This window comes from Vulpes vulpes, chromosome 1 (assembly GCF_048418805.1).
Source record: "Vulpes vulpes isolate BD-2025 chromosome 1, VulVul3, whole genome shotgun sequence".
Classification (NCBI taxonomy): domain Eukaryota; kingdom Metazoa; phylum Chordata; class Mammalia; order Carnivora; family Canidae; genus Vulpes; species Vulpes vulpes.
In genome coordinates, this window is record NC_132780.1 from 19992356 (window position 1) to 20011705 (window position 19350).

The 19350-nt window shown below is 56.4% G+C and overlaps 1 protein-coding gene across 4 annotated transcripts; it reads left to right on the forward strand.

Annotated features, from left to right (window-relative positions):
- The first annotated feature begins 2181 nt into the window (after positions 1 to 2181).
- TTYH1 (tweety family member 1) lies at positions 2182 to 17709 on the forward strand. Of its 4 annotated transcripts, XM_025985325.2 has the most exons (14): positions 2182 to 2519; positions 5670 to 5848; positions 7718 to 7829; positions 8616 to 8836; positions 10958 to 11053; positions 12485 to 12557; positions 12927 to 13002; positions 13430 to 13485; positions 13643 to 13735; positions 13860 to 13952; positions 16756 to 16898; positions 17012 to 17057; positions 17155 to 17235; positions 17359 to 17709. In XM_025985325.2, exons 1-13 carry the CDS (start codon positions 2394 to 2396, stop codon positions 17191 to 17193), a joined length of 1353 nt encoding a protein of 450 aa, XP_025841110.1. In that variant the 5' UTR covers positions 2182 to 2393; the 3' UTR covers positions 17194 to 17235; positions 17359 to 17709. The 4 variants fall into 4 exon arrangements, with proteins under 4 accessions (XP_025841110.1, XP_025841109.1, XP_025841111.1 ...); XM_025985324.2 differs by lacking the exon at positions 17012 to 17057 and having other exon boundaries at positions 2194 to 2519; XM_025985326.2 differs by lacking the exon at positions 17012 to 17057 and having other exon boundaries at positions 2225 to 2519; positions 5670 to 5844.
- The last annotated feature ends 1641 nt before the right edge of the window (positions 17710 to 19350 follow it).

Genomic DNA, 19350 nt, shown 5'->3' on the forward strand with positions numbered 1-19350 from the left:
ACAGGGAGTGGTGTGTGCCTGTTTGTGCATGTCTGTTCATGCATGCACACACTTTGTGAGAAGGGGTGCAGGAATAAAACACTGCACCATTGCCATCCCCCAACCCAGAAGCCAATGTAACCTACATCTTTTCAGTAGGAGTTACTCCTTTTCTAACACCAACCCAGATTGTTCTCTGGAATTCAAGATTAGTGTTTTTCAGATTGCAGGTCAAGACCCATTAGCCAGTCATGAAAAATTTAGGTTGTGACCAGATTTTTATTTCTGAAATAGAACTAGCATGGGAGAGATCTGAGAGCATCGTGCTGAGTGGAGGTCAGTTTTGCTCGTGAGACTTTTCACTTCTGACATGTGTGTGCCAGATCACACTGTAAAATGTATTTCTCAGTGTGGTTGAGGTTCCATGGGTTGGAAATCTACTACCCTCAAATATCTATATTGGGGAGGGTGGACATAAGGCCAGATGGTGGAAGACATGAAAGCAAGACTAAGAGGGTTTGTTTGACCTGATCCCATGGGCAATGGGAGCCACTGAGTGCTCTTGAGTCACTGAGTCACAATGACCACCTCAGCCCACCCACAGATACATGAGCCCAACTACACACATTATGGAATTTGGAATTCTTCTCCCCCTTAGCAAGTCCTGCTGGTTCTGCAAACATTGGCTCAGACACGATGTAGAAAATTATCTAACAAGGGCTTTTCAGACAGGCTAACCTCACTTCTTTCCCTTCATTTGACAGATAGGGAAGCAGAGACTCCAAGATGGGGATTCACTTGCCTGGAGTCACGTAGCACAACTCATGGCTTCTCATCTCAAGAACTTTGTCATCTCCAGGCTCCATGCAGCCTATCTAGTTGACGACAGTGGAGGACATGACTCCAACCACTGGAGTTGGAATTGGAGGTGTGCCGGAGAAGACCAAGGTAGAGATGATGAGAGAGAGAGAGAGGTGAGGGCAGCTATCCTCATTCTTCCCTGTCACTATGTGTCAGTATCCCCACCATCATCATCATTTCCATCAGCACTACTATCATCACCATCACTATCATTACCACCATCATCATCACCATTATCACTATCATCATCATCACCACCATCATCATCACCACCACCACCATCTCCATTACCTTTATCATCACCATTATTGCCATTATCACCTTCATCACCATCATCATCGATCACCACCATCATTACCACCATCATCATGACTATCACCATGGCATCATCACCATGACTATCATGGTTTCTCTCCTAGTAATGGGATGAGCAACTACCCCTTTGTCACCAACCTGGGGCACAATATCAGGAGGAGAATGGTGAAATACTAACCTCCCCTTTTTCTTCCTGCCCATCTCAGTCCTTGCAGGGGAAGTCGGCTGTGGGGACTCCAGGTGGCAAAGACTAGCCTAGCTCTGCAAGGGTGGGGAGGCTCCCTGGGGCAGATTTCTGAGAACCTTAGTTTTATCTCCAACAGTGACTGCCTGGGTGGTGATGTCAAGGTAGCTGAGTGCCCTCCAAGTGTCTCTACTTCCCCATATGTCAGCATGGCATCAGTGGGTTCTATGAGACTCATTACAGATAGTGGCTGGAAAAATACTCTGTAAACTGTAAGTGAATGGCAAGGGGCATGGAGAGTTTATGTACACTGAAGTAATCCTTAAAGAGTTTGGGGAGGTTCTTCAACACATGCCAGGCATTGTTATACAGATGGAAGGGGTCCCTAGATAGATAGATGAGCGGGGTTCTTCTCGGAGTAGGAGAAGTCCTTATGCAGATGTGAGGGGTCCTTTACACTGGCAAGCAAGCGTACATTCTGGAGTGGTCTGTACTCATAGGAAGGTTTGTGTATAGAAGCTGTGTTCTTACACCGATTTTAAAAGGTGGGGACTTTACCCAAATGACATCCTTTACAGGCGAGAGTACTTTTACACACAGAGTGAGGGAGGGGGTTTATTGACGCAAATGCCTGTCATGTGTAAAATGCTGTGCAAATACTTAATGACCTTTGCATAGACATAAAGGTTCTTCCTAGAGACAAAGGGGTCCTTATGTGGCCGTAGGACTATAGCCAGTATGAGCGGCCTCATTTGGACCAGGATATCGCTGGACAGCGTGGTACCTGCGCCGGCCGCAGGTGGAAGCCGTCACTAAGGGGCGGAGCGCTGGGGCCCGCTGGCGGCGCCGCAGTCCCCCCGGAAGCCACCAGGGGCAGCACCGTCCCCGTCTGGCCCGCGCCTCCCCCCTCCTCCCCCAATCTCCGCCCCCCACCTCTCCCTCCCCCTGTTCCGCTCCCCTGAGCCCCGCCAGACCCCGCTCCGCCCGCGCCCCGCTCCACTGCCGAGGCTCCCGCAGCCCCGGCGTCGGCCCCGCTGAGCCCTCCCCGGGGGCTATGGGTGCGCCCCCGGGCTACCGACCCTCGGCTTGGGTGCATCTGCTCCACCAGCTGCCCCGCGCCGACTTCCAGCTCCGCCCGGTACCCAGCGGTTTCGCGCCCCAAGAGCAAGAATACCAGCAGGTGGGAGCGGGTGTGGGGTCCTGGGGGCGGGGGCGGGGGCGAAGGCAGAGCTTCTGGGTCCCGAGGGAGAAGGGGGCTGGGTGTTCTCTGGGGCCGTGGGCCGGCCCGGACTTTGGGGTATCTGGAAGAGGAGGAGCATGGGGCTCCCATACCTAGAGGTTCCCCTGGGACAGGTGCAGGGAGACCAGAGCCCTGGCTCCTTTTAAATAAGGGGGGGGGCAGGGGCCTGAACCCCTTAGTCCCAGAGGAGGGAAGGGACTGGGGGCGCCTTGGATTCCAGGGTCTCTGAGAGCTACCTGGGAAGGTAGCCTCCAGGGTCATCAGGGCGATAGGTCCACTCTCCGTGTCCTAAAAGATGACCCCTCCCCAGATGGGTTCTGGGCAGCCCAGTTAAGTGGGACTCAGCAGAGATAGGAGCAGAGATAGGAGCTGGAGAGGAAGGCTGGGGTGCCGGGGTTCAGGACAGGATTGAGACGTGAAATGGGGAAGGGGCGAGAGGGATTTAGGGTCGGGGCTGGGAAAACGAGGTGGAGGTGCTAGAAGAGGAAGTCCTGGGACAGAAGGGGTGGTCAGCGCGTTCGGGGTGGGGGTGGGGGTGAAAATGAGGTTCCATTTGGGGACCAGAGGATAACAGAAATGGGTCGGCAGGGTGGGGCTGGGGTGAGAACCTCACGGAAGCGGGGGAGTCCCTGGGGAAGGGGTCCAGCCTGGGTCAGCTCCAACAGGGGCAAAAGAACTGTCCCCTGACCCAGTTTAATTCAAGTCCTTGACTTTGAGATTAATGAGGAGCAAGGCTTGGCTGAGCCCGCTAAGGGTGGGGGAGTGTGTGCGTGGGGGGGGTGCTGGGAGTCCTGGCAGAGCCTTTGGATGGGTCCTGGGGCCTGCCTATACGGTCTAGGCCCCTCAGGTCTGTGCTGGGGAGCTCTTGGGATAAAGGGCTGGGGATTGGAAAGCTTAGAAGGAGTGGGGGGGTCCCAGAAAAGCAGAGAGGGGGATGTGTGCTGTATTCTGAGCTATTTGGGTCATGGCTGTGCCAGCTGGGAGCAGCTTCTCCCTGCCTACTCCATGCCGCCCTCTCCCCACCAAACAGGGACGGCCACCCCCTCGCCCACAGCCTCTCGTTTACACAATCACGACCTCCAGTGCTGTTCACTGACGCCCGCTCACAGCCGAGGAGACCTGCCCACACAACCACACACCGGTTGCTGGCCTCAGCCACTGCCGGAGGCACTCGGAGAGGCTCACTCCGCCCCCCTCATCGACAGGGTGACAGCACTGGGACATGTACCAAGTCACACGACCCAGGAGGGGACATTGCCCCTCAGGAAGATCACTGCTATGGACACAGCTGAAAAAAGTCAGGCACTGGGTGACACCAGGCTGGAAGGCACACTCACACTCACACACACACATTTACTTGTATTCACACTCACAGTCACAGGTTTACACACTCACATTCCTGTCCTCGCTCATACACTCACTTATACACCTCACATTCACTTGTATACACTTACAGTCACATATACATACACACACTCACACACACACATTTCCTGCCCTCAGTCCAACACTCACACATTTACACACCCCAAGCTCACTTCTATATACACTCACACACTCACATTCACACATCTTGCCCTTAAACATATGCAAACACTCACACACACACTCTACACTCACTTGTATACACTTAGTCGCATATACATACACACACTCACACAGTTCCTGCCCTCACTCTAACATTCACACATCCCAAGCTCACTTGTATACACACCCACACACCCAGACGCAAACTCACACATATGTACACATACATTCACTCATACATAACATACACATGTTCACATTCACACAAACACACTCACACACTTTCACATACACACACACCCAACCAGAGACCACTCAGACTCAATCATGCCCAGAAACACACAAGTGCCAACAGATCAGTCTCACACCTGCAGATATAGGTGCTCCCATAGAGACACACATTCTTTCTCTCTCTCTCTCTCTCTCACACACACACACACACACACACACACACTCAGGTGTAGTATCTCCTGGCAGACAAACTCAGTCATAGATAAAACATCCAGTTTCACAGCTAGAAATGCAAATGCCTCACACACTTGTGTCATTCACACACACACACACACACACACTCCACACTACGATGAAGGCAGAGACACTGTGGTTTACAGGAAACAGTGTTGGTGAGTCTGCATGTCTGATTCTGTTCCTGATGGTGTCCCTACCTGCTGTGTGGCTCAAGGTAAACCCCTTCCCCATTCTGAGGACCTGGGAAGGGGACTGGACTACACAGCACTCCCTGTGAAGTTCTGTCTTGCAGAGAGCCCCGATGTCCTGCAAGGCTTTCCAATGACACATACCTGTTCTCTTCCTGCCTCCCTCCTCCCAGCCTTCCACTTGGACACCATTTATCTCTGTGTCTCCTTTCTCGGCATCTCTACTTTTCCACCCCCTGGCCCCACCCCACCTCCGCTCTCTCTGTGCCTCTGTCTCTATCTCCAAGTCTCCATCTCTGAGTGTTGCACACACACACTGTCATGGAAGCTGTCACGTCCCCCTCCCCGTGAGTCCCTGGGTGACAGACTCACACTGCGGTGGGTGTGCAGAGCTCACCAGTAGGGGGGAGAGCGAGCAGTGAGTGGGGGTGACCAGCAAGGAGGAGGGAAGAGGAAGCCTCCCACCCCTGACTATGCACACATCTCTGGGAATAGGCGCCCCTGTCCACCCCCTGATCCCAGCCAGTTCCTGATCTGGGTCTCAGCGGGTCCTAGGTGATGCTCTGTTCTAATTGCCTGGTTGGGGATGAAGAGGAGACAGTCTCACAGAGGGGAAGGCCCCTGCCAAAGGTCATGCCAGGAGCAGAACTGGAACCCAGGATTTAGGCCTCTCAGTTGGAAGTCCCCTCCAGTGACCCAGCCCCAAACCACTGAGCCCAAGCTGCCAGCCTGGGAGGGGCGGGGACCCCATACTTCCCCACAAACCTGAGAACCACAGGGTGGGCTTGGCCCCCATTCTAGCCAGGGCTACTTTCACCTCCACTAAAGTCCCAGATCCAGGACCTCCAGCCAGGCAGGGGTGGGGGGAGCAGAGCCCCTCTGAGGCTTCATGTCTCCCCCTTCCCAGGCCCTATTGCTGGTGGTGGCCCTGGCAGGCCTGGGCTTGGGCCTGAGCCTCATTTTCATTGCCGTCTACCTCATCCGCTTTTGCTGCTGCCGGACCCCAGAGCCCTCCGGGGCCAAGAGCCCCCCACCAGGGGGAGGCTGTGTCACATGGAGCTGCATTGCTGCCCTACTCGTCGGCTGGTAATGGGGCCCCAGGGTGGGTGGGGAGTGGGGCAGGGTTCCCCACAACCTCGGCTGGTCTTCCTGAGGGTGTCCCACCTCAGCCTTGCAGCGGGAAGAACTGCTCCCATTTCATGGATGGACAAACTGAGTTTCAAGAGGAGGAGTGACTTCCCAAGGACAGCCAGGCCTGCAGGAGGGGGTAGGGGTTAAGAGCTAGGGTTTGATGGCTTTGTCATTGAATACCTCGTGCAATGAGGGGAGTGATGTAATCTCTCCAGGACTCAGTTTCTACATCTCTACAATGGACATTATGGTAACACCCACCTCCTAGTTACGGTAGGATTAAATGAGAGACTGTATAGGGCTCATAGTTATGCTCTGTGAATAGTGGCTGGTGATGTCATTCATTAACTCATTCATTCATTCATTCATCTATTCCACAACTATTACTGTGTAGATCTACTCTACAGGAGATATCCAACTGGCCAGACAAGAGTCTTGCCCTCATGGAGCTGAGGTTCTAGTCAGGGAGAGAGACAGCAAAATAATATCTATATTTACAGTCCAGGAGCGCCTCTGGGAGCCCAGACCCGAGCTGGCCTAACTCCTTCCCACGTAGCCCTGGGCAAGTCTCAGGGAGATGGAGAAAGCATCTCCTCAAGGCCCTTCTGCGCAAGTGGCAGAGTGGAGATTCAGACCTGCAAGCCCCTCTCAGAGCCCGGGGTGGGAGGGTACTTCTGTGACCCCCCACAAGCTTGGGGAAGAGAGAAGAGTACTTGAGGACACACCCTTACACCACTGTCGGAACACCAGCCCTAGATAGGCACAGCCCTCCCCTGCAGGCCACCCCCCCAGCCCAGGACAGGCGGCCCAGTCCACGGATCCCAGAGAGACCCGCCCCGATGGTTGCGGGCTGGGCTCTACCCCACTCTCTCCCCGCAGGGAGCCGCACAGCGTGTTTGGGGGTGTCTGGGGGGAGGACGCTGGGCGACCTATATCCAAAGCGCTTCCTCTCCTGGCTCTCCTGACTGGGGGTGGATGCGGGGGTGGACAAAGGCCCCGTGGGGGAGAGACACGGCCGGCCCCCAGCGGCCTGGGAACAAGAGCAGCTTTATCCCAGGGTGAACAATGGGCGGGGGCGCCAGGGCGGGCGTGGGATCCCAGGGCCGAGGCTGGGAACTGTGAGGGCGTCCGGCTCCCTCCGCCCGCTCCGGCCTGGCCCCTCCGCGGAGGACACGCTGGGGAGGTCGGGGAGGGGGGCCCACATTCAGACCCTACAATGGAGCTCTGTGTGCCGGCTGCGGAGGGGCGGGGGCGCAGGCTTCTGGCCCATCGGCCCACATTCCCTTGTCTTGCTCTCAGCTGGCCAGACGCTTGGGTCCCGGGGGTGGGGTAAGCGGAGAGCTACAGGCTCAGGGTCCCGCAAGAGATGACAAGGGGGGCCAGCACTCCTAGGAAACCCCAGGAAGCGGGGGACGGCGGCACCCCGAAGGGGCAGATGCACAGAACTCAGAATGCTTGAGGAAAGGATGGAGGGATGGGTGTGGGGCCTGCAGTCCTGGTCGGAGGGCTTCTCCTGGGGGCCCCGGGGTGACAGGGGTTCCGCTCCAGTGAGGTGCGGGTTAAATCCGCACCCCTCCCCGCCCCGCCCCTCCACCCACCATTAGCATCACAATGACGTCCCTGGGGCGGGGGAGGGGGGCTTCCCGTTACCTTGGCAACCAGTGGGGGGCCAGGCTGGAGACGATCCTTTCCCACGACGGGCTGGACCAATGGGGTGGGGGTGGGAGACCCCAATAGGGTGGGGGTGGGTGTATGAGAGGGTGGAGGGACGCGCCCCCCGGGGTCCCAAGACAGGTTGTGATTTCCCGTCCCTCCCCCTCTCAGCGCCGGCATTGGCATCGGTTTCTATGGCAACAGCGAGACCAGTGATGGGGTGTCCCAGCTCAGCTCCGCACTGCTGCATGCCAACCACACGCTCAGCGCCATAGACCACCTGGTGAGGGGCCAGGCACCCGCTGGACCCCAGACCCACACCCAGACTGGTTCCCCTACCCGGACAAAGGTCCACTTCTCAGAGAAATGGGATCCAGACTCAGAGCCAAGACCCCACACCTTACACTTAAGACCCCAGACTCAGAACTTGAGACTGCAACTTGTAGACCTCAGACTGTACACCTGACACCCAAACCTGACTGCATATGGAACTTTCAGAACCTTGGGTTCCCCAGATTTGCATCATGGGGCTTAAATCTGGACCCTAATTCACACTTAGTCTCAGCCCTGGACCCAACACTGGGGACCTCAGCCCCTGCTCTCAGGTCAGATCCAGGCCCTCAGTCCTGATCTGTGGTGTACACAAAAGCTCAGGGGGACCTCAGTGCTGAGACCCAGGACTCTGACAAGAGGCCTAACTCCCATCCCTTGGCCCAGGGTTCCAGATCCAGAGCTGAGACACAGGCTGGCCCCAGACCCCAAATTTCATGTCCAGTGCAGACCCCAGACTTAGGACCCCAGACTCAAGCAGGCAGATGCCAACTTCAGCCTCAAACAATTAGCCATTGTTTGAGCCAATCCCAGTTCAGGAGCCCATGCACTGTCCATCCAGAGCTCCTGATAGGAGGCCACAGAACTGTACCCCTCCCTCCTTTCTTCATTCCACAGATGTCCTAGCCCCCAGATCTCAGACACCTGTCACTCCTACTTTACCTCCACAACCCTGTACCCAACCCTGTCCTCCCCCAAGAACGCCCTTCTCTGACCCCAGATTCACCCCTGCACACAGGTGTTGGAGACAGTGGAGAGGCTGGGTGAGGCAGTGAGGACAGAGCTGACCACTCTGGAGGAGGTGCTTGCACAGCGCACGGAGCTGGTGGCCGCCGCCCGGGGGGCTCGGCGACAGGCAGAGGCTGTGGCCCAGCAGCTCCAGGGGCTGGCCTTCTGGCGGGGAGTGCCCCTGAGCCTCCTGCAAGTGGCCGAAGATGTGTCCTTTGTGGAGGAGTACAGGTGGGTGATGGCTCTTCCTTGCCCTGTAGGGCCAGCATTATTCTCATCCTAGCTGATTGTGCCTCCAGGACATCAGACAATGTCAGGAGACATGTTTGGTTGTCACCACTGGGAGGAGGGGGTGCTACTGGCACCTAGGGACCAGAGAGGCATCCTACAACACCGAGGACAGCCCCTGCAGCTCCAGAGGTGGACCCCATGCTCCCCTCACATTCACCCACTCCCTGAACCCAGACTGCCTCTTCCTCCTGTCATCCATCTGACGTGTGTATCCACTCAACAAATATTTCTTTAGCACCTTGTGGTGAGAGAGAGGAGTGCCCAAGTGGTTAGCGACATGAACTCTAAAGCCAGATGGCCACTCTGGAACCACAGGACAAGTGCCTCAGTGTCCCGATCTGTAAAATGGGAATGATGGGTTGCACTCCCCTCATTGGATTGTTGCAGGTCAGATGAATCCATATCTGTTAAGTGCTTACAACAGTGACCAGCACGCACTATACAGGTGTGTGTAAAATGTAATTGGTTGTAATACAGAGCAGTGAGCAGTACAGACAGCAATTCTTGCCCATCTTCCAGTAAAGTGGCCAATAAGAGACAAAATGCATGTACTTGGTGGGTGGTAAGACCTTTGGCGAAAAATGAAAGAGAAGGGGATGGTGCTGGGTTGGGGACAGAGGCTGGCAGTTTGAACGTGGAGTGTGTGTGTGTGTGTGTGTGTGTGTGTAGGGAGTGTCTGGGATGGCCATCACCGAGGTGATATTTGAAGGAGGGACAAAACAAGTTATGCAGACATTTGGGCAGCCACCCTTCCCAGCAGCCAATATGATGAAGTCCTCATTGCTTCAGCTACTAGGAATTATGTCTCTTGTTTATCCAACATGCTCTGAGGGCCCTGCCTGGGCATGAGGGCAGGGTCAAGAGACTAGGTCCTGGCTTCTATGCTCCAGGGTGGAGGCACACCAGGGCTGGAGCAGTCTGTGATGAGGATGCCCATGTGGTGCATCAGAGAGGCCTGGGTCCCAGGCAGTCCAGGTTTTGCACTGTGGCTAAGCCACATGCTAGGCCTCAACCCCCTTTAGGGGTCCTGGGCAGCTATGCAGGCTACACTGGGGTGAGGCAGACCCATACCACCACCAGCAAATGTCTCTGAATGTACCAATATGAGTGCCTGGCACTTGGGAGTCCTCCCTCAGTGAAGGTGAGGGAGAGCTTCCTGGCCAAGTTCCTGGGGGCGGAGAGCAGGTGAGCAGAGATGCTTAGGGCTGTAGCGTGGGAAGTGAGATGTGAAGCTGGGATAGGCAGTGGGGATGCTGGGAGCAAAGGCCTAGAGGTCTTGGGGAGCCACTGGGCCCAGCTCTGCCTGGGAAGGGAGGGTCCTCTGGCCGGTCTGGCACCCCAGCCTGGGCCCAGCTGTGTGGGGCCAGTGACAGGGACACTGTTTATGGAGCATTCACGACATGCCAGCACTCCAGTCAGCATGAATCCATCATTAATGCTTCACTGAATAACATTTAAAGTTCCCTGAGTAAGGTTCAAGCTCACATGTGCCTGTGTGCTCAGCATCCTTCTGAGTTCTTGCTCATGAGCTTTCCAACACCCTCTTGGAGCAAATGCTCTTGTGTCCCCCCCCCCCCCCCCCATATACAGGCAGGGAAATTAAGGCACAGGAGGCTAAGTTCCTGAGACAGGAACCAGGTTGCACACAGGTAGGCAGTGGAGAGGCTGGTGCTTGGACCCCAGATCATGTAGTAGGACACTCAGCCTGTGCCTGGGGATGACTTGCTGCCCTCTGCAGGGTGAGGTGGCCATCAGGGCTCCAGGAGACCAATCGCTGTGCCTGGATACAGGGTTTGTGCGTGGTCCAGCCAGGGTAGGGTTCTGGGTGCCTCCCCACCCTGAGACCTGAGCTCTATACCAGCTGCAGTGGCCCACCTCCCAGCATGCATGTTCCACAACCAGCTGGCTGTGGCCTGGGGACATGGCAACGGGGAGGTCACATGGCCAGGCAGAACAGGGCGTGAATGTGGGGTGCTGTGCCCCTCTGCCAGGTACTGGTCTGGGGCCGTGGGTACTGAGGGCTGGATTGTCTGCTGAGCCTCACCCTCGTCCCTTCTCCAGATGGCTGGCCTATGTCCTCCTGCTGCTCCTGGAACTGCTGGTCTGCCTCTTCACCCTCCTGGGCCTGGCGAAGCAGAGCAAGTGGCTGGTGATTGTGTAAGTCTGGGCGCCCCTGTAGCAGGCTCGTTTCACAGGACAAGGGGGAACGCCCTTATATCCCATAACGCCCTTAAAAGAGGGACCGCTGTCCTGCCCAGGTTCATACTTTCATTCTCTTGTCCCACAAACTTCCATGAGGGTCCTGGGCTGAGCCTGCCTGTACAGACACCAGACCTAGCACAGCCCAGGAAGAGCAGGGCAGACCTGGAAACCTAAGTCTTGAGGCCCGGAAAGGGCTCCAAAATCCTAGGGAAAAAATATATAGCGGTTGCACTGAGGATGGGTTGATTACTGACTTAATCCGGGAAAGAGGAGCCCCTCAGGCACCTGACTTGCGGGGACCAGAGGCAGAAGACAACCACATCTGAGGCTGCATGGCGATTACGTGGTTCACAGGAATTTCAAGACCACGCTTTTAACAGCTCATTCTATGTGGCCGGCCCTCTTTGGAACCCTCATGCTGACTCTATGAGAAGACATTTTCCTTTTCTCCATTTAACACAGGGCAAGACTGGGGCTCAGAGAGGTTGGGCCACTTGCCCCAGGCCACACAGCCAGGAAGTGCTGTTTTCTTTCTTTCTTTCTTTCTTTTTTTTTTTTTAAGATTTAATTTATTTATTCATGAGAGACACAGAGAGAGGCAGAGACACAGGCAGAGGGAGAAGCAGGCTCCCTGCAGGGAGTCCGAAGTGGGACTCCATCCCAGGATCACGGGATCATGACCTGAGCCAAAGGCAGGGGCTCAACCAGGAGCCACCCAGGCACTTCCTAGGGCTGGTTTTCCATTCAGGCTGGGCTATCCCATTTAGAGGAGCCCTTGAGTCCTCCCTGCCTCTGGGGGCCCTGCTGGTACTCACAAGTCTCTACACCCACCCTGGATGAGAAGTCCTGCTGTCCTGTTGGGGCTCACCCTGAGGCTCTGAGATTGTGACCACCCTCCAGTGCAGTTCCAGTTCTGGCGGCACCCACACCTTGGAGGAAGAGTGTGGGCAGAGCAGGAGGCTAAACAAGCTGTGCTCAAACCTGGGAGGTGTGCTTGGGAATTACAGGGCTCTTGTGGATTCAAAGCCAGGAAACAGATCCCAGAAGTGGGCAGTAGTTCTCCCAGAATCCCAGAGCAAGTTGGGGGCTGGGCTGGGCTCTGGGCTGCGGGCTTGCCAGCCCAGGGCCCTTCTCACCGTCCTGCCTGTCACTCCTGGGTGGGGACCAGGTATTGAATTTGAGGTCAATGATCACAGGTCTACATCCTGCACTCTCCATCCTCCCCCTGTCCCCCAGCTTCTCTGCCCCTACTTCTGATCCTCCAGGCTCCAGAGGTTGGTAGGGAAGGGTGGTGGGGCTGTGATGGGATTTGGGGTAAGGGAGAAGAGGTGAGGCAGGGAAATTAGGAACCCCCAAACTCCAAACCAAACCCCTCCCCCTTTATAGGATGACAGTGATGAGTCTCCTGGTTCTTGTCCTGAGCTGGGGCTCCATGGGCCTGGAGGCAGCTACAGCTGTGGTGAGTGCTGGAGGTCAGGCTCCTGGGCCCTGGGGCAGGTCCTGAGGTCTAGAAGCTAGAGGCTTGGACACTTGGGTCCGAGGGAGGAGGGGTAAGGGTCTGGACTCCTGGGTCTGAGGGAGGAGGGGCTGGGGGTCTGGACTCCAGGGTCTGAGGGAGGAGGAGCTATAGGGGTCTGGAATCCTGGGTCTGAGGGAGGAGGGGCTGGGGGACTGAGCCCCTAGATCTAGAGGAGGGGTTTGGACTCCTGGCTCCCCAGGAATGGTGGAGGCAGGGGTGGGGGGGTGGTGAGCCAGACAGTGAGTTCTGTGGGAATGTGGAATTACAGCAGTTTCTGGTCTGAGACCCTTTTCTGAACACTTCTCTCAGGGCCTCAGCGACTTCTGCTCCAGTCCTGACACCTACATCCTGAACCTGACCCAGGAGGAGACTGGGCTTGGCTCAGGTGACCCCATCGACCCCGTGTGGGCCTTGCATGCTCAGGCCTCCCTGCACAGTCCTGCCTGCAGTGGGGTGGGCTGGGTGCCCAGTCTCAGATGCTCTCAGTACCTCTCCTGGTGGGCTGGAAAGAGGGATACAGATGCTGGACTCAGGAGAGAGGACTTGGCCACTTGGGGGAAATGGGAGCACAGTCTAGTCAGGGGCAGGCCGGCAGAAGCAGGGGTTTCTAGGGAGTGTGGAGAGCAGTGTGGTTTGGGCTGTGGCAGGGCAGAAGGGGTGGGGAAGGTGTGGGTGGCCTGTCCCTGAATGCCATGCCGATGGGACTACCAGAGGCCTCTGGGCTGGAGAGAGGCCCCTGGCCCTGGCCCTACCCCTTCCCATGAATCGGGGGACCCAGGCTCATAGGCTCCCCCCTTTCCCTCCTGTCTCAGACATCCTGAATTATTACTTCCTTTGCAACCAGGCAGTCTCCAACCCCTTTCAACAGGTAGGGCAAGGGAGCCTGATGGAGGAGGGTGGACTGGGGCCTGGACTGCTGGTCCTGGGGGAGGCTGCAGGCACCAGGGACCCCAGTCCTGTGTCCTGGGGCCGAGGAGGGCAGGCAGGGGGCGTCCACTACCCGGTCCTCCTCTGTCTTCCCACAGAGGCTGACTCTGTCCCAGAGAGCTCTGGCCAACATCCATTCCCAGCTGCAGGGCCTTGAGCGAGAAGCGGTCCCCCAGTTCCCTTCTGCGCAGGTCGGCAGAGGGCGCTCCCCACCCCCCACTCCAAGGGGAAGGGACTTGGGGGGGGGAGGGGGGGCAGGTGTGTGGGTGGAGCCCCCCCCCCCAGCGGGTAGGGTAACCCTCCCCTCCCACACAGAAGCCACTGCTGTCCTTGGAGGAAACGCTGAATGTGACGGAAGGAAACTTCCACCAGTTGGTGGCACTGGTGCACTGTCGTGGCCTGCACAAGGTGAGCCATGTCCCCCTGCCCCAATTTTTGCAGGGAGCCCCAGAAAGCATTTCTCTCTCTACCATACAGCTGTTCTCTGCCTACCCACGTCCATCTCTGCATCCCCCTTGCCTACTCCACCTTTCCACCCCGCTGTACCCTCCCTTCCCTCCCCTTTCCACCCTCCTCCCCCACCACCTCTCCTCCCCCTCCCTCTCTCCCTCCTCCCCCTCACTCCCTCCTGGTCTCCCTCCTAGAACCCTTGCAGCTTAGTGAATTCTGAAGCAGGCCTGCCCATGCTCCTGTCCTAGCTCCTGACCTCAGACTCTGTGCCTCAGTTCCCTCACTTAGAAACCTGACTCTGCAGGGGGCAGTAGCCCTAAAGCTATGGTCTTGCTGAGGCAGCATGGAGGCGGAGCAGCCCAGAGAAAGCAGGCCTGGTGTCCTACACACTCATTCCAGCTTTGACTCTGCTGCCACCTCCATGGCTGTGTGGCTACAGGCAGGGGAGCATCCCTGAGTCCTGGAAGAGGAGACCTGCTTTCCTGGGCAGGACCACAGTCTGTTATGGTGACTCACCTCCACATGGCTTTGCTAGGTGTGGCACTGGCGGGACGCACCTGGGCCCTGGTTAGTCATGCTGTCATCACCCCATCTCACAGGCTTGGAAGATAAAGTGCAGAGGGCTGGGTCTCCCAGCTGGCCCTGGACCTCTCCCTCTGTGGCCTCCATGGCCAGGCAGTTACCCAGTGTCAACCCACCCCCATCCCAAGCCCCACTGCGCTCAGGCTTGTCTTCCCTGCAAGAGGAGGACACATGCCTCCTCCCCCTTCTCATCTGTCCCCCCCAAGGGCTCCAACAGAGCTGCCAGATTCAGCAAACAACAAATTCCTCTTTACCGTAGGTATGTTCCAGGCCGAATTTGGGACATGTTTGTACTAAACTTTTTTTGTTACTGGGCATCTGAAATTCAGATCTAAGCGGACATCCTGCATTTGATCTGGCAACTGAACAGAGTGATCTATTTGTCCCACAGCACAGACCTGAACTGGCTCTTGCTGTGATCATATTCCTTCCATGGCTCCCATTGTCCCCAGAGCTTCTCAGATTGGCCCTCTAGCAAGGGGGCAGTGGGTGGATGGTCAATACTCAGAACTGCTGAATGCCTGAGCTGCAGAATCCTAGAAGGAACCCTGCTCTTTTATTCAAAGACAAACAGAGGCCCACAAATTTCTGTATGGCCCAGGCCGACACTGGGCTGGATTGCACTTCCCAAGGTTCACCACGGACAGAGGGAAGAGAGGCAGGAGAAGGGAGGGTCAGAGTCTCACCAGGCATGCCTGTACCCTGTGACCCCGGGCCTCACTTTCCCCTCTCTGGGACTTAGGATCTCCATGCATTAAAATCAGGATTGAGGACGTTGGGGATAAAGTGGCAGGAGGGTGTCTCTGAGCCTGACAGACCTGGCTCCAAGCCCAGTTCTGCCCCTTTCAGGCTGTGTGACTCTAGGCAAGTGGCTTGCCCTCTCTGGGCTTCAACTTTCTGCCACTGCAAAAGGCAGCCATATTTTGGAAGCCTGATCTGTACCTTGCAGCGCTAGGAGGACCATGAAAGGACACTGTATAGGTACCTGATATAGTAAAAACAGTGCCTCATGGTTCTGACAGGCCCCTTGCTCGGGCTTCACTGGCACAGTACCAGACACCCCTGTCCCCGACCCAGGGGCTCAAGCCAGAATCCCAGGATCATCCTTTTTGCCATCTGTCCTTACCTCCCAGAACCAAACAAGTTCTGTCCTCCTCTGCAGCCCATCTGGATTCAGGTCACTGCTTCCTCCTCCACCCCTGCTGCTACCCTGGTCACCCACCTCACTTCCTACCCAGTGGCCACAGAGCATATTCCTCATCCCCCTGCTTGCCCCCACCCCCACCCCCATCTGTCCTCCCCTGCAACAGCCAGCAGCTGGGCGAGCCTCTCACACACAATCCGATCAAGCGCTTTCTCCACTAAAACCCTCCAGTGACTCCCTGCACATGGATTAAAGCCCAGCTCCTAGCCTCATATGCAATGGCGCTGGCTGGTGCTAGCCTCAGGCCCTTGCACCCTCTCCCTGCACGGGCTGCAGCAGCCCTCAGGCAGCTCTAGGGCCCAGGAGACTTCTGGTCCCCTCTCAACTTACAGTCATCTCAGATGACCTTCTGGAGCCCAGTTGCTCAAGTATCCCTGGAACATGGAGCCACACCCGGCACAGTGCAGGCCCTTGGCTCATCTGGAGAATGAATTATGGCCGGGCATTCAGTACGTGGCTGTGCTGATCCAGGGATGACCGTAGGGGCAGCCCACACTTCCCAAGCATGTAACTCCAAGTCTGCAGTTCTTCTAAGTGTTACTCTAAGTGTTGTAAGCCAGAGATTTTTGCCCCCGGGGGACATCTGGTGATGCACGAAGACCTGTTTTGTTGTTACAACCAGGGTGGGGCTGCCCGTGGCATCGAGTGGGCAGGGCCCAGGGATGCTGCCTAACATCCTACAGTGCACAGGCCACCCCACAACAGTCATATCTGGCTCACCATGTCAGTGGTATCCAGGTGGAGAAGCCCTGCACCAGACCAAGGCTGAGCCGTTGTGGAGGCTGGGGTGGGGTGGAGGGAGGCCCAGATTTGGGTTTATACCTGTGGGTATAATGACTGCTCAGAGCACCTCCCATGTGCTTGTACTGAGGTGCACAGACGTGACTTATCCAGCATGGCACAGCCAGGTGGACACACTGTGTGTTGGGGAGAGGTGTCACACTGCCTGCTGACACCCTCCCCTGCCCACCCCAGGATTATGGCGCTGCCCTGCGGGGCCTGTGTGAGGATGCCCTGGAAGGCCTGCTCTTCCTGCTGCTCTACTCCCTCCTGTCTGCGGGGGCCCTAGCCACCACCCTCTGCAGCCTGCCCAGAGCCTGGGCCCTCTTCCCGCCCAGGTCAGGAGGGGAGGGAGGACGTGACCCTGGGAGGAGGCAACAGGGGTTGGGGGGATGGATAGCCCTCTGATGGATCCCCCATCCTGCTTCTCTGCCACTCCGTTGCACCCCAGTGACGACTATGATGACACAGATGATGATGACCCTTTCAACCCTCAGGTACTGGATGCACTGGTCTGAGGGAGGGGGCTGGGGGCTGGGGGCCTGCACTACAGAGCCAGACTCCCTCCATGCCTCCTCACCAATCTGCCCACAGGAATCCAAGCGCTTTGTGCAGTGGCAGTCATCTATCTGAGCCCCTCCTCTATGCCAGACTGGAGCCTGTGCCCCCACCCCGGTGAGCTTCCAGAGCAGCAACCCAGCTCCTACAGCTGGCCCTTGCTCACCTCTCCCCTTGCTCTGGGCACTGGGGTGGCCCTGCTGCCTGCATCTGGCGCTTCTTGTCTGCCTCTTTCTACAGTTCCTTCCCTGGCTGCCGGAGACTACCCCACTAACCCAGCCTGACTGGGCTCTCACCTCTAACAACACCTCTGGCCACGGACACCTACACAGGACACGGCCTCCCTGCTCTGCCCCCTGTACTCCTGCCCTTGGCCCTGGGAGTAAGCTAGGGGGTGGGCCAGGCCCTGGGGTTGGCAGGGAAGGACAGCCAGCCAGCCCTGCACCCCTCACCCCTGGCCACCAGGCCTATCCTTGAAGGGACAGGAGTGCCCCTGCCATGCCCCAGGGCACTCAGGGCCGTGATCTCAATTTGCAGCACTAACTTGGGAATGGGTTGATTTGAAATAAAAGGGAAAACTTTATTTTACAAGCAGCTGGGTCCTTATTTGTCTCCTCCCTGCTCTGGCCTCCTTGGTTGGGGCCTGGGAGACTCCTTCCCTGCAGCCTCTTGGCTGCCAGGCATTTCCAGCACAGAACAGACACCCCAGGAACAGATCTGTGTGTGTGTGTGTGAGAGAGAGAGAGAGAGAGAGAGAGAGAGAGACAGATGACAGAAGACACATGTTCAGTCAGGGTGAAAGGCTGCAGTTTCAAAGCTCTGCAGATACAGTTGGTCTTCATCTGGAAGAAAACATCCTACATACAAGGCAGGTCTAAGCATAGATGAGGGAAGGGGCAGACATACTGCAAAGAATAAGTAGGAGACTCCTGTATGTGGCATACCTTGGCTGGAGAGGCAGGGTTTCCAGCAAGATACTCTAAAGTCGGCAAGGAAAAAATAATTTATTTGACAAACTGTGGAACTAAAAAAATAACCTAAGCCAGGAGGCAAATGTGGTAGTCTAGGTAAAAACAGTTTTGACACACATGGCAGAGAAACGTGTTATTATTACTACATCTACAAAGCTTCTATAAACTAAGAAAAAGACAACCAAACTTGAAAATAGTGATTATGATGAACACTCGAGAAGTGAAAACCCCAAGAGCAGTGAACGAAGTGCTCAGACCCTGATAATTAGGAAGTGCAATCTGAAACAAGTGGGAAGGCTCGTCTTCCAGCACCGCGCGATGCCACGATGAGAACAGTGCTAAGGCCTACTCTACTGGCAAGGCTGTGGAGGAGCAGGCAGTCTGCTCACCTGTGACCCAATCCAAACAGCAGAGACCCTCTGGCCAGGCCATCCTACTCTGGGGATTCATTTTACAGAAATAAAGCAGAGGCATCTAAAGCTCAGGCCATGTATTAAGGGCGGTGGATTGGCTGAACTCTCAGCTGAAGACCACAGCGAGAGGGCGGGTCCCATAAATCACCCACTGCAGAGCTCTGGAACACAACTCTTAGGTTTGAGATTTTAGGGACAGCCTGAGAGGAGAGGTAGGCTGGGAGTGACAGGCAGTGGAAGCACAGCAGAAAAATGCAGGGGAGGCTATGATGAAGGGCCTTGCCTGCCACCTACCACCGGATGGCTGTGGGCAGTCACTGGACCTGGGGGAGCTGAGCTGCCTTATCAATCCATGGTGGTGGTGGTGGCGGGGGTGGGGGTAGAAGGTAGGACAGCTCCCCAGGTCCTCCTCTGCGATTCCAAAATTCAAAGCTTTCTTAGACCACAGGTCTCCCTTAACTCGCTGGGCAGCAAAAACAGACTACTTGTCCTGCTTGGTATGAATGCTCATCTCCATCCTCCAGAAACACTGACAGGGTTACTTCCAAGTGCTGTGCGGGGTACTGCGGGTACTGGGTACTGAGTGGAACACAAACCACATTGCCTCTTGAAACGGAAGAATCCTACAGTTCAAGTAAACATCCGAGGATTTTATTTAGGTCAGGTGGCCCAGAGTGCCCAATGTCAGGCACCCACGGGGGAGTGCTCTTGTGCTTCCTCATTGTCTCCACCTTGTGCACTGCAAGGAATATTCGAGGCGCTTTCTGTGTGGAGTGATCTGAGTGGGGAGGGAGAAATGGACTGCACTTTCCAGGGAGGGGCTCTGGGGGCCATGCACTGACTCAGTT

Excerpts from the sequence above, each read along its gene's own strand:
- TTYH1 (XM_025985324.2), top strand. The coding sequence starts at position 2,394 with ATGGGTGCGCCCCCGGGCTACCGACCCTCGGCTTGGGTGCATCTGCTC. Across the intron at positions 8,837-10,957 it reads TCCTTTGTGGAGGAGTACAG|ATGGCTGGCCTATGTCCTCC; the intron begins GTGGGTGATGGC and ends TCCCTTCTCCAG. Across the intron at positions 13,953-16,755 it reads ACTGTCGTGGCCTGCACAAG|GATTATGGCGCTGCCCTGCG; the intron begins GTGAGCCATGTC and ends TGCCCACCCCAG.